The 15,847-nt window shown below is 37.4% G+C and overlaps 1 protein-coding gene across 1 annotated transcript in view; it reads right to left on the reverse strand.

Moving 5' to 3' along the window:
* Positions 1–14,613, reverse strand: part of LOC108669368 — a 28,504-nt gene extending 13,891 nt beyond the window's left edge. The window contains exon 1 of the mRNA XM_018156683.1: positions 14,544–14,613. Within this exon, the coding sequence (XP_018012172.1) occupies positions 14,544–14,613 (70 nt within the window). The remainder of the gene's footprint in view (positions 1–14,543) is intronic.
* Between the last annotated feature and the right edge of the window lie 1,234 nt (positions 14,614–15,847).

Consider the following 15,847-nt stretch of genomic DNA (forward strand, 5'->3'; position numbering starts at 1 on the left):
GGAAGTCGAAAACTTCGTTAATGAAAATTTAATAAATCATCTACACGGTAAGGACTTGATATAAAAATGTCACCATACGGATAGATAAAGTATACCACACAGAAAATTAAATCGGTTATCCTTATTACTGCAATGTTTTTCGTGAATGGCCAAGTTCAATATAAAATATCAATAACAGGAGCTTAACGAATAGAAAGTGTTGCATGAAATTCTAAGCCAAAAACCAAAAGCTTTTCAAAAAATAAAAGGCTTCGAAAATAACAAGCAGGCTTCAACATGATCAAAAATACTTGATTATCGAGGCTGTCATTAGACTATCAAATGTAAATTTGATCAAGTGACCTAAGACCATTTGTAAACAAAATAATTTCTTGGAGCACCTAGGAACATAAGTTTTCATAAATACTTCTCAAGATAATAGAATGTCGTAATAATAATAAAAAATATTTTAAAAATTTCTGTAACATGGAAGAATGTTCACAGTTCTACCCTAACATATTTGGCGTCCCGACATTCAAGCACGTTTTCGTCAATTTCAAAAGGCTGCAGTTCAGGGGACTCTCTCCAGCTACCACGCGCCCTTCATCTCGAATTTCCCATCATTGTTCCTCGCGCTCGCACATGAACGCTAGTTACTTTCAGCTGACATTAGTTAGAAGCAAATTTACAACGCCACGCTCATTTGAATCATAACAAATCGTCGGCCAAGAAATGAAAAAACAAAGAGCGTGGTCACCTTTGGCAAAAATTGTAATGCAAGTCCACGTCGGGACCGCAAACTCATTCAAGAATCTAGCGAGTACAAGCGAGCGAGGGGCGAACGAAACGACAAAAAACACAAAGTTTGGGACGCTCGCTTTATATATTCTCGGGGAAACTCACTGAAAACTTCCAACCCTTTGATAACAATAAAATTTCACAGAATATTTTTTCGCTTTTGTCTAACGTTTGCATTGGTTCGATTGAGGAGAGAATCCTGTTGAGCAGTGACGTAACGATAACCTCACTCGATGACGGCCAAAGCCACACTGGAGTTCCTGCGCAACATAAGCAACATTCCTTGGACCACACTGGAGTGCCTGCGCAACATAAACAACATAAGCAACATTCCATGGGCCACACTGGAGTGCCTGCGCAACATAAGCAAAATTCCAGTTCCAGCAACAATGCAAGTCCGGTGAACGTAAAAATTATCAAATGGTAATTCAACATCAAAACCATTAAGCAGGAATTAACAAATTATCTGATGAAACGAATCATAAGTGCGCCTTTTTAAATACATGAATTTTAGCTAATGCATTTTGAGGCTCGGATAGAGAACGGACATGATTATTTACGAACCACCACGTCGGCAGAGCAAGAATTATACCACGTAACAATTTACACGATTGTTCCTGGAATTTTTGGCATCTATAACATCGCACCGGAATTAGTGACAAAAGAAAAAAGGCTGTAGCAGTATTAGCGGTGTAATATTAATAACCGTCGGCAAACATAACAGCGGAATCATCAACTATAACAATATTAGAGCTGTGACAATCACAACAGCAGTTTCAAGACCATCAACAGACAGAAGCAGTAGCAACAACACTTGTAACCCTTGCAGCAGCGGTAACACTAGCAGCATCAACAATATAGGCGTATCACAATAACCATCAGCAGAAACAATAGTCCGTATATTATTCATGTACAAGGCTCGGTCTCCAACAGCTGCTTTAGGTAGGAAGCAGCAGCAACTTCCTAAAGGCAGCTCTTTGTCTCAGCCTCTCGTAACGCGAGCTGGTGCTCCGCATTGTTCTTGTTCAGGGAACGGCAAAAATTTTTCCGATTTGGTTACCGCTGTATTCAAAGTCGATGCTCTTTCACGAGGAGAACAGCAGTAATTGAGTGTTATGAGTTAATCCAGCAGAGATGCCGCGACCAATTTATCTCTTATCAAGATAGTTACAAAAATTAATCATATCGTAACGCTTTAATTAACTACAAACATCGCATTCAAAGCTGCGTTTTTGAATCGTCAAGCGCGAGGGAGCTGAAAGTTCCATGCTAAGCGATCCCAGGACGCAAGTCCTGCGACCTCTACCATCCAGCACCTGGACAAGTGCCGTGGTGCGGCCGACGCTCAGGACTTACCATACAGAAATAAAATATTTATTGCAATGGATATTATAAAAAGAAGATGTTGATAATGAGATAGCATTGAAAATATTTTTTCATTTGAGGATTAAGTTAAATTATCGTAACACAGAATTATTTATTCGTTTTGTTCTCTCTTTCATTCTTTTAATCATTTTGTGTTTCATAGTAATTTACGGATTTTTTTGACAGAGTGATAACAAAACGGAGTAAAAACATATTTAAAAATTATAGTGAAAAACAAACTAAGGGGATGAGTATAAAATTATTCATTGTTGCAGAATTAACGAGTAGCTAATAATGATTCCTGTAAGACAGTATCGCGAATAATATGAAAACGCATTGATAAATCAAAACCAAACCACGAGATACAAAAGTTTTTTATTAATGCTTAAGCAATATTTTCACATTACATGCACTTATTCTTTGAGTGTAAAAGAAGCGAATTGCAACGACGACACTTATTTGCATTGTGCATCTTTCAATTCCAAGTATTAGACAAGATATCAGCTTAATAAGCGAAGTCACAGAGACAGGTTAGTGACGGGGCACTGAGGGTCGACTAATCCCACGAATTTTGCGATGCCTCACAATTAGACAACATGAAAAAGAGCAATCGCGTTCTCAACTTTTTCTCACCAAACGTCCCAGCCTAAACTCTAAAGCATAATCACGTTTTGTTCTCGTTGAACGTTCCAGCACAAAATCATAAATTTGTTTATTTGTTTTAATTGGACGTCCTAGCACAAACGCGACATCCCGTTGATTTATTTTCAACAAACGTCCTAGCACAAACAAGAACTCCTGTTGTTTCTTCCTCATCGAACATCCTATCACTAACACACCATTCAGTCGATTTCATTTCACAAAATATTGCAGCGCCAAAGCACCATCCAGATTTCTTCTCGTCGAACGTCTTAGCCAAAGAGCATCATCCTGTTGATTTCTCCTTATCGAAAGTCCAACATAAACGCGCCACCCTGTTGATTTGCTCTAAACGAATGCCCCAACACAAACGCGCCTTCACATTTCGTCGGTTCCCAACATGGCCGGTCTGTAAATTGCCCCATCCATCGTGGCCTGGGACTGCCACGTCCGAAACAAATACCGTACCAAGGATATCAAGGATACCCATTAAGGATACCAAGGATACCAAGGATATCAAGGATACCAAGGATATCAAGGATATCAAGGATATCAAGGATACCAAGGATACCAAGGATATCAAGGATACAAAGGATATCAAGGATATCAACGATACCAAGAATACCAAGAATACCAAGAATACCAAGGATCTCAAGGATATCAAGGATACCAAGGATACAAAGGATATCAAGGATACCAAGGATATCAAGGATATCAAGGATACCAAGGATACCAAGGATACAAAGGATATCAAGGATATCAAGGATACCAAGGATACCAAGGATACCAAGGATACCAAGGATACCAAGGATACCAAGGATACCAAAGATACCAAGGATACCAAGGATACCAAGGATACCAAGGATACCAAGGATATCAAGGATACCAAGGATACCAAGGATATCAAGAATACCAAGGATACCAAGGATACCAAGGATACCAAGGATCCCAAGGATATCAAGGATCCCAAGGATACAAACACCAGCCCATACGAGGCGGCAGTAGCTGGGCCATCACTGCGCCAGGGAGCGGCATGGTGGCCCGGGCATTTCTTGCCCGCAGTCTTTGCCCGTGGAATTTTCTGCCTAATTTCTGTTTGCTGAGCACAACTCGCTGAAAATAGAAGAAAAAAATAAAATCTAAATCTGATCATAAAATCTGCATCAAGCAAGGAGAAACTGTGATGTAGGTAAATAGCGATGTTCAGAGCATATGTGATGCAGGCTGATGTACATCGTATTCAAAGCTGCTACATGTAGGTTGATACGCATAATAATGTTCAGAGCTGCTGACATGTAGGTTGATACGCATAATAATGCGCAGAGCTGCTGTCATGTAGGCTGATAAACATGATAATGCGCAGAGCTGCTGTCATGTAGGTTGATACGCATAATAATGCGCAGAGCTGCTGTCATGTAGGCTTATACGCATAATAATGCACAGAGCTGCTGTCATGTAGGTTGATACGCATAATAATGCACAGAGCTACTGTAATGAAGTAGAGAGCGCGCGAATATTTTCGGCGTAAGTTGTTTACGCGACTTCATAAAAAGTCTGCGTAAAAAGTCGTCAACGAGAACCAATAAAAACACGAAGCATCTTGGCGCACTCGGGCTAACTTTTTTCATTACCTGTAGATACAATTAAAATGTGTAAAAAAAAGTCAACAGAAATTTTTTAGCAGAACATAATAGCAGAGAATTTGCTAAAAAAAATATACCGTACTGGGCCATCACTGCGCCAGGGAGCGGCATGGTGGCCCGGGCATTTCTTGCCCGCAGTCTTTGCCCGTGGAATTTTCTGCCTAATTTCTGTTTGCTGAGCACAACTCGCTGAAAATAGAAGAAAAAAATAAAATCTAAATCTGATCATAAAATCTGCATCAAGCAAGGAGAAACTGTGATGTAGGTAAATAGCGATGTTCAGAGCATATGTGATGCAGGCTGATGTACATCGTATTCAAAGCTGCTACATGTAGGTTGATACGCATAATAATGTTCAGAGCTGCTGACATGTAGGTTGATACGCATAATAATGCGCAGAGCTGCTGTCATGTAGGCTGATAAACATGATAATGCGCAGAGCTGCTGTCATGTAGGTTGATACGCATAATAATGCGCAGAGCTGCTGTCATGTAGGCTTATACGCATAATAATGCACAGAGCTGCTGTCATGTAGGTTGATACGCATAATAATGCACAGAGCTACTGTAATGAAGTAGAGAGCGCGCGAATATTTTCGGCGTAAGTTGTTTACGCGACTTCATAAAAAGTCTGCGTAAAACGTCGTCAACGAGAACCAATAAAAACACGAAGCATCTTGGCGCACTCGGGCTAACTTTTTTCATTACCTGTAGATACAATTAAAATGTGTAAAAAAAAGTCAACAGAAATTTTTTAGCAGAACATAATAGCAGAGAATTTGCTAAAAAAAATATACCGTGAAAAATAGTATCTTGTAAAAAAAATAGTATCTTGTGAAAAAGTGAAAAAATAATAAAATATAGCATAGATGGCGATTATCTTTGGTAGATATTTGATAGGCAAGTAAAGTCAAGACGCTGGGTTTTCGTTCACAATAGGAAAAAAAAAATAACTCAGTACTCACTGCAGTGAGTGACAGAGAGCGTATTTTCTCGTCGACGAAAACGTGAAGTCACGGACGGACAGACGGACATGGCGAGCACAATAGTGCATTTTTTCCATAAATGAGAAAATGCGCTATAAATTTCCTTTCTCGTTTTCTATACAAAAACGATGCCGAAGGAAATTTTTCCGTCGTTGTCTGATGCATTAACGACATCGATTTAAAAACCTCAAATCATCAAGTTGTGCATATTTAAATTTTACAATAAAATTATGTGAAAATCCTTTCAGACCTATTCAAATAAAGAAGGATTCGGACTGCAAAAACATACATTCTTTTCTCGATGCATTAAAGATTTCACCCCAAAACACAATATTTAAATTTTTAAACTATCGGCTTGAATCACATATACGCTAAAAAGACTTCAATAACAATGCACGTTTGTGATTGACAAGATAAGCAACAATATTCAATGCGCAAATAAAAGGATATAAAATATAGTATCCGTACAATAAAGTATCAACACGATATTGATTTGCTTTGTTCCAAAATTGATGAAGAATTTAAAAGCAGAACAACACCAAGAAAATTCCCATATTTCCATTGACAATGGCCATGTTTCGTAGGATATAGCCACTTTGTCAGTTCGACATTTCAGAATTAAAATATATTTTATTCGTATGACTTCGATTTTGAACTGACAACAAACCAGTGCAATGTAAACAGTGCATAAACAATCTTTGACCGATTGAGTGATTTTAGCAATGTTAAGCACTTATCACGCTGCGCTTGATTCGCATTTATTCACAACTATTAACAATTTTTCTCGACTCTTTTTGGGAAAGTTTTCAAGTAACCGTATACATAGCTTTTGTCCGAACCGTAGTTTTCCAAAATCTCTGCCGTAATTCGCTTTTTTGAACGCTGTTCTCACGTTTCCTTGTAAAATTCGCAGACATTTGCGAATATTTTCAACGTTTCCATGCATCACTTGACTCACAAACTGTCAAACCAAAATTTTATAACAGGGATACAGATAACATGCTCCTAATGTTCAAACATATCTACATCTAATAGCAGTATTTTTTTCGTTGTCTTAATATGAAACAAAAGCCAAATCAAAATGGAGCTAGAAGACAAAAAATAACCTCATTACTCGTTTGCAATAAAAATAGTTGCTGCATTCAGGGCTGCTGTCAGACTAGTGTTTTCCTCGAATAGATTTTTCCTGTTTTCAGCACCACTGTCTTTAGCATTTATTTATTTCATTTTGTTAGCACGAACTTGCATTTAAGATGGTCGCACAAAATCTCAGCATTTGAAAAGTTAATTGAGTTTTGTTTTCGGCTCATTCATCGTACAATTTGTATGAGACTCAAATTCTTGGAGCCAGGGGGCTGGTTCGGCAAGCCAGAAGTAATAAAGAGGAGAGAAGTCAAATAGCTGAAGTAGCGCCCTTTAGGGTAGAACTGAACTCGCGCGATAATGCGGCGCCAAGCCTTTTGTTTCCTACAGCGAATAATAGCATTACGAAGTTAAATGGCGAAGCGGTAAGGATATGTTATACAATTAGTAATATAAGTTTACGTTTCTAAATGAAATGAATGCAGCTAGAATAATATTACACAGCTCCGAGTAGAGAATGTCACAACTGTGCACTATCACACACTTAGGAAGGGCAAAATTATTGGCAAAAACTTAGTGTAAGAGTTCAGTACTAAGCGACTTTTTCAGACCGAAGTAAAGGCAGTACAGAAGAATAGCAACATATTGAAAAAAGATTAGAGATACTGAAAAGATTTGTCGAGAGCGCTTTTAAACGAATTACTTGTGCATACATATTAATAAATTGAGGGCTAGAAGTTAAATCAAACGACGGTTTGTGAATGATTTAAAATTGTACACGCTTTTATAGTATACTATTGAGCAAGCTTAATATGAAAGAAGATAGGGCACTCAAACCTTAGCTACTTACTCCAGATAAAAGTTTAAGAAAATATTGCTAAAATTCAAACTGCGATGGTGCACGGCATAGGAGATTGGCGAAAACCTGGCTCCCACAAGAGCAGGTGCGATCTCAGCAGTAAAAAAGGAACGAACTTTACATACTCTAAAACCCGATGCTTACCAAAATTTCACAACATTATGCATTATAAACTTGCTCTAGATTGAATTTAATCTAGCCCAGATAACGTTATTCCAGTTGAACACTGATTTATAAATAAAAAAAATTGAAGAACGGTGGGAAATATTCCGCAGTTTCAACATGAATATTGATGGAGCATCTATTTAACGAAGCATTCTGTAACACAGCATGCTCTCGAATTTGCTGTGCAATCTGGATTTGGACATTTGAGAGAATTATGGATGGGTTTCCATTGAAACTTAGGCTGACTCTAACTGAAAAATTTATGTCAATAATCTAAGCACAAATTCAAAGCGATAATCTGAAATTTTCCCGGAAGTCGGTAGTATATGTGGATGGTTATTTTTTACTCAATACTGAGGTTCTTCAATTAATTAAATACCTTCTGTAAGTTAACCTGAATATTGTTAGTCACTATTTATAGAATTAGTCCTTCCTTCACGATTTAATATATTCTTCCAGATCTCTCTCTCTCTCTCTGAGAGAACATGTAGTTCTCTCTGGCTCATGAGCACAGTTGAGATCGAGCAGTGCGTAGCAGCGGCGTAAGTCGGCTTGACTTCAAGGAACTTCAACATCATATGATTGTAATAGCGGAGCCAGAGTTAATGTTCTGGAAATCTTCAAGCGCATCTCAATTGTGCACGTCCACGAAGAAAGAGAATGGAGTCTGAAAATTGTGAATTCAAATTTTTTCCTTCAACTTTCTCGGCACTCTCGACTTGAGGTCCTATATAGGCAGCTCAGTTCATTTTTCAACGAAGAATTAGGTGGGCAACGCTTATAATTTACATCTGCTTGAAATTGTTAATAGATAGGTTTATTCGCGTTATTTTGCGTTTCAATTATCAAATTAGGCGATCGCCCTTGTAAATTTCGTCGTACAAATTGGTAATTCCCCAATTTTTGAACGTTTGATAGAGTAGGTCACCGAAACATTTTTAGTAAAAGTATCGTCGATTTTATTTATTTTTAGGTTCTTAAAGAAAAGATTTTTAATCACACTAATCAATAAACTGACGAACAAACAGAAAATGCAAAACTGTGAGAAATTTGGCTCACACAATCGGATCAAATAAAACAGAAATAGTTCAATTGGATTTTAATATTCAATCCAAAGATTTCTCAAGATGAACGAAGTAACTTTTCCACATCCCGATGTGATGAAGATGAAGGTGGCAATTATCACAGTAAATGTGGACGTACGTTGATCTTAATGATTGATTTAGGCAATAGAATAGAAATGTCCTCCTCGGCATTGCTTCAGGAGGATCCAGCACAGAATACTGCAAGATATAAATGAATATTTAAAGCAATTGTTCTATCCACCTCGCTATCGCTAAATCAAAATCAGAATCGGAGTAAGTGACAACTATATACATGAATGACAAGTCTACAGTCCTCAAACCTAAGATTTAGATGCGTCTCAGTGATAATTACTAGCTTTTAGGAAGGTGGCAAATTTGAGCTTAGAGAAATCAGTGGAAGGTAGGTACTCTAGACGAGAAATATAGTAAGTACAGTAGGAGATTTGACTTTTGAAAGGAAGAAAAAGCTTATATAGTAGCGGACTACACATACGGATGCCAGCTCCGCATGAACTTTAGAAGCCACGCTATAAAATTTAATTGATAAATTGAATAGTTGATAAAGTTGATTGATAATTTAAATTGTAAAGTTGATAAGATAATAATTTTGATCGATAAGTTGGTAGGATCGGATTAATTTGATTGTCTAGAGACCGTAGTAAACAAGCTTAATAACAGAACGTAAATAAAAATAAAGAATAAACAGCAACATTCATACAAACGAAAAGATAGATAAATAGAGCACAGGAAGAAATTTAGAACTTATTGTGGATTGATTGGTTGAAGCTGCACTGATGCTGAGGTTGACGTGGTACTAGTCGCAAGACAAAGCAACACGGAGCGAATACAGTTAGTCCGATAGCTAGTATGGTTATGAACTTACTCCCCCTGGCTCTACCTACAAACTTTACCTCTATTACTTAGAGAATAAAAATTACCCTAAATGAGACCCAACAAGTGAAACAACAACAGCGAACCAGAACAAATTAACAATGGACAAAAAATGATCAACGGTGGGAAATTTTTCCCACAAAACTGCATTAATGATATACGGGCCATAGAAGCTGATTCTAAAGCACAATTAAAGAGGCAATTAAAACCTCTTGTATCACGAGTTTCCTTATAAAGCAATTTCACCAGGAACCATCTGTTCCGATAAGCCAATAACGAAAAATTTATGACTTACATATATAGCTTGCAGAAACGACTGGAAATTGAGAAAAGCTACGTAACTTGCAACCATAACATTGGTATCACTTAGTTCGCTGAATTTTCGTGGCGTCCTGAGGTGTGTGCAGTAGATAAGCAATATCAACTTCCAGACTTTCCAAGTGATCAAACTAAGACCAAATTGACAGGTGAAGAACCTTTACTGCATTCTTAACTGCACGGATCAATCTTATTCGAAATGCTATGAATAGACCGGAACAGGATATAACAGCGGGAACATTTTTCAGTTGGGTGACACTAAGAAGCTGCATAACCTATCATTTCATGGATTTATATAAATAGAAATTTATAACTTGGAAAAAATTATTTAAAAAAACATTTTTGAGCGTCAGGGAAGAATAAAATTTAAAAACTTCATGATTTTCCATCATATCAATTAGAAACTCAAATTGTACTCACCACAAGAGAAAATTATTGCCGGATCAATAAGTTTCTCCGCGTCACATTAAAAAATCTTGCTACGATCATCTTGACAACTATTTAATTCAGGGCTATTTTTCTAGATTTTCAAAGCTCGAGTTCATTTTTCATGCATATTTAATTTATGTACCTATACATTTTAATCGTACTAATCCATGCCAAACACTTAAATTTCAGGGCTAAACGATTGACAGTGAACGTTTTGGAGTACGAGTAAAATTAATTTTTAAATCTCTAAATCTCTGGCAATCAATTTAAATCTCTGGTAAATCAAACTATAACGTAAAACAACTTCATATGATTCACGTTCAAAGCCATAAATATTCGACTTACGCATAATTTTTATATGAACATAAAAGATTTACATTAATTAATAAGCCCACTAGGATCTCGATTGTTCGTTATGCAAGAACTTTGGTCGCGAAAATACAGACCATCATGATAGAAAAACAAGTTAGAAAATCAATATTGTTAACTTAAAAATAAATTAATCCACGGAACTTGCATCAAACATTGTAGTAGATCATTTAGCACAGCATAGCATCTTCGGATTTGAAGAAATGAGCCTGTTTAGGCCTGTAGCAGATTCTTGTACTTTTCCTGACTTGTTCACAGGGCTAAAAACTGGCCTTTTGACAAGATCGTTTCAACTGAAGTTTGTTTACCTCATCATTGTACTTTTACCAGTTTCGTAGGGTGTTAGGCATTTCAAGACTGAACATATACTTTTGCAAAGCATTGTCTAGCTTATTCTTGAACGTGTTGATACTCTGATCGTCAACAATATCATCAAAAAGTCGATTCGCCAGATGTCGGTGACTGGAAGCGAGAAGAATGACTTTGATTGGTTTGATAGCACGTAGGCGTCTGATTGGATGATAGCACGTAAATTGAAACAATAAATTTTACGAGACGATCCTTCTTCTTTAATCAAGAGTTAATTAGAAAATTTTCAAATTTTCTGTTTTACAAAACTCGGTAATCTGTTTTATAAATTATTGTGCTAGAAAGCGAACATATGAAAGTTATATATACAGTATAATAGATAAAACTTGATACCCGCTAAAAAAATAAGGAATTCGTTAATTCACACTGTGAGTTATCACAAAGTTATGCCTTAAAAGTTTTCAAAGAAAATATAGGCTGCGCCGGTAGAAAATTTTTCGCACCTGCGAGGGTACACGGTGAAAAATTACAAATGAACAGACTTATTACGAGTTTTACAGTTTTTGAATAGTGTCAATCTTTTAACAATTTGATAATGAAAGCTCTCTGGAGTATTTATAACATAATAAAATCCATAAAATTAATTGAGACGTAAATTCGGCACTCATTGACGTTGGTGGCGGTAGGTAGCGCCGTAGCTGGGCCGCCTGCGAAGGCGACAATATGAATAACTGAAGTAACCTAGTGATTATTAACGAAATAAATAGATTACAAGGTTGGTTGATTGCAAATCAATTAGAAAGTTATTGAGACCCAAATTAATAGGGAATTAATTTAATTCATTAATCGCGGGAAGCATGAGGGATCTTTTTGGATCGCAAAGTTCAATCTACACTTTAAGCCTATGCGTAACGAGAAAAAAATTCATTAAGAAAGTCAATCCTCAAAGCATTTCAACAAAACATAGGTATTCATGATCAAGATTGCACAGAATAATCTCTAACAAATATCAATGACGGAATATGAGATGAAATAACTATAAAATTTAACGTAACTGCCTCACATCCCTACGCCAACCAGATCATGTGATAAACATGTAGCGTCTTTGATGATGTTCTCTCCCTAAGATTGTGAATACGAAGTCCAAGGGGATGTACTGTATTGCAACAAAACGATCAGAATTTCGTATGATATATTCAAGAAAATTTTCAAAAACTTGCCGAAACGATAACACCTAAAAACGAAATTCGACGGCAGAATATTGCTAAAACCATTTCGATAACTGCCCTGAGTATTTTCAATAAAGTTTAGCCGTGACATATCCATCTTTATTTTTGGTCCAAGTGAACGAGCGACATAAATGAAAAGAAATATATGACTATCTATTTATAACTAAATCATCTGAAGCTTCAACTAAAATTGCATTCCTGCACTCCCACGATCGTTGAAGTTTCTCCAACATCAAAAACGCCTAACAACAACAAACGCAGGTCGCTTACATACTCATTATTCAACACCATAAGTTTATTATAATTTCCTACAACGAAGGCATAGTAAGTGTGCAACAACGACCTCAAAAGCTGCTCAACATTTCAGAGTTATTTGCGAGGGCAGGCTACAAAGAGAGGCGCATTGGGGGTGAAGTCAAACAGTTTAGACATGTGGTCGCCACGTAGAGCAGCCAATTGATCATGGCAGTCACACACAGCTGGTGCAAACGTAAACAAACGTCAAACACAGCAGTAAGCAACGTAACCGCACTGCAATCAACACCTGATAACTTGTGTTCAACACTCGTTAGTTAACATAAGTATTTTCAGTCCTTAAATTAATTGTGTTTTTATAAAAAATAAAACAATCGTATTTTATTTCAACTTGAAACTTGGGCATCATCACTCTCTGCTAGTAGTATTAGAATAACCTGAAATTTCTAAAAAAAATACTTTTATTTTTAATGATGACAGGCCTAATTCAAATTCACTCCCAGTAACGACAGGCATGAATAGCATCTTATTTCTAACAATATTTTTACTCCAAGATAGCAAAATTTAATTTCCCCACGAGGAAAATATTAGTTTTTAAATATTAAAGTTTTTTTTTCAGTTCATTCAGTCACAAGTCGGAAATTAATTAATATTCCTTAGAATATTAATTTTCTCCTCCTCCCAGACAGACAAAACAATTTTTAATGTGTACTAATTTTTTTCAACAAATCCTCCAAATTGTGAACCAATTTTTTTACAAGTCTTCCATTGTGTACCAATGAAAATAATAAAACTATTAAAATATTATATTAAGACTACCCACGAGACGGTCTGTCCTGCGCTCCACGGGACAGACCGTCTACGCGGTCTGTCCCTGCAATATTGTATTAGCATACTACTACTGCGTAGTATTATTGCGAAACTTCAGCCACCAACCCATGAAGTTCGATCCGGCACTATAGAGGAAGGAGGCAACCTAGGTGAAGGTTGGCATTCGCTGCGAGCGAAGTTTCCCGTAGGAACAATCAACGGCAGGAAACGCGTCCCTGCGGTCTCGAAACACGTGAAAACCAATACGCTAATTACAAACTGCTAAGAAAATTGAACAATTTTTGTGTAAATAACTTAATAAGGAAATAAATATTCGGTAGGAATATTAAAGTTTCCCGTAGAAACAATAAGCTGCAGGAAACGCATCCATGCTGTCTCGAAGCACGGGAAAACCAATGCCGTAATCACAAACTGTTAGATAATTGGACAATTTTATGGGAAAGATTTAATAAGAAAAAAAATATTCGGTAGGAATATAAAAACAAGATAAATAGGCTTGAGCAGATACAATTTTATTATAATGTATTTACCTTTATAATAAACGACATTGAACAAATAAAATACTAATAAGAAAAGCTGTCTTCCTTCAAAGATAAAGAAGGACCACAATTTCTTCGTAATGAATCTACTTGTAGTAGACCGCATCTTACAGAACACGCAGAAACGTTCAGAAGAAGCTCATGGACGCGAATTATTTCATTCGCAAAAGTTAAAAAGTTAGCGGTTGTAGTTCATTCATTTGAATGAAAGTACCAAAAGTTCTCGCAAAACTTTGTTAGAGAGGATGAAGCAAACTCGTGGTAGGCATGAGCCTTAAGTTGAGGTAACTCAAGCGACGTCCGTCTTAAAATTCACCCTCGCTAAGAGCTGCCGGGCTAAACTTCTCACGCCAATTAACTTGAGCGCTCGAGACGCGAGAGAAGCCAGACAAAATCTTACAGAAAACAACGAATGAGGCTTAGAACCAGAGAAGAGAGATGAAATTCTACACGTTCCAGCGCTGTATTATAAGTATTTACATGTGCAAGGAAAGAGACAACAAAACTTAATACTCGCAAGTTTTTTCAATTTGAGTTTTATAGCGCAAAATTTTTCAATAAACCATTTATAATAGCATTAAATGTTGCAATAATATTTAATCAACAATAAAGCTAAAAATGAATTATCAAATTAAATTAATACACTGAAGACACGAGTAACGGGATTGAGAATCTTTTTAAATAAGAACAATAAAATTGAAATACTCACCGGGTTGCGAGGAGTGCCGCCTGATGTACTGCGCGTGGATAACAATAAAATTGAAATACTCACCGGGCTGAGAGGAGTGCCGCCTGATGTACTGCGCGTGGATGGGCTTCCTGAGGTGATGTTTGGATGGCATCGCGGCTCGAGAAATTCACAAAAAATATCACTCAAATATTCAAAAACCAAACGTAATTTCAGTTGCTCATCTTTCTTTTTAAAACTCTATCATGTTCTCCCAAGAACTAGATGCAGTTTCTGCAGTTAATTTCATGACGTGGGGATGTCATGAAGTCACAGAGTGGCCCACGTCTCGACCGTCAAATGTGTCACAGATTTCACTAACACAAAACAGGATTTCTGTAGATTAATTCTTTTTCGTGGTTTACGCTCATTAGTCTAGCACACAAGATTTCCAACTATAAAAATGATAATGTCGCACAAAATATTGTCAGTTCTATGAGCTGCAAAATGCGTGAGTTGTTGGGTATAACTAGCCTAATTTGATCGTCTAGAACCAAACGACCAGTTCATAATTAATTTATAAATAAAAAGCATTTATGAACACCTGTGGTAATGAAAAAAAGTTTTCAAGATTAATTCGACGGTTTTAACAATCATTTACATAAGCGCAATTCTTATTCTCAAACAATAAAACCACCAACACACAGAATTCGAAAATTATATATTAACAAAAAATTTGTTTATCTGTTCCTTTACTTGCAACCCAACACAGAAATTTCATTATTTGATCAGGTTTTAACGATCTCTGAAAAATGCAGTTTCATTAGAATACAGTTAATGGTTATCAAAAACAGGCATCTAACTCCACTCTCCCGGCCTCTACCCTCCACTCTCCCATACTCTACCCTCCACGAACCCTCAACTCTCCCAGCCTTACACCCTCCACCTTCCCAGCCTCAGCCCTCCAAGTACCCTCCACTCTCCCAGCCTCACACCCTCCACTTTCCCAGCCTAAACCCTTCACGTACCCTCCACTCTCCCAGCCTCACACCCTCCACGTACCCTCAACTCTCCCAGCCTCACACTCTCCTCTTTCCCAGCCTCACACTCTCCTCTTTCCCAGCCTCACACTCTCCTCTTTCCCAGCCTCACACTCTCCTCTTTCCCAGCCTCAACCCTCCACGTACCCTCCACTCTCCCACCCTCACACCCTCCACATACCCTCCACTCTCCCAGCCTCACACCCTCCACTCTCCCAGCCTCAACACTCCACGTACCCTCAACTCTCCCAGCCTTTACCCTCCACTCCCTCATCCTCTACCCTCCACTCTGCCGGCCTCCAGCTCAACCCTCTCAGCCCACTCCAAAACCCTCTACTACTATAAAAATTGCGTCAGACGCTATTCAAA

The sequence above is a fragment of the Hyalella azteca genome, unplaced genomic scaffold (genome assembly GCF_000764305.2).
Source record: "Hyalella azteca isolate HAZT.00-mixed unplaced genomic scaffold, Hazt_2.0.2 contig4501, whole genome shotgun sequence".
In the NCBI taxonomy this organism is placed as follows: domain Eukaryota; kingdom Metazoa; phylum Arthropoda; class Malacostraca; order Amphipoda; family Hyalellidae; genus Hyalella; species Hyalella azteca.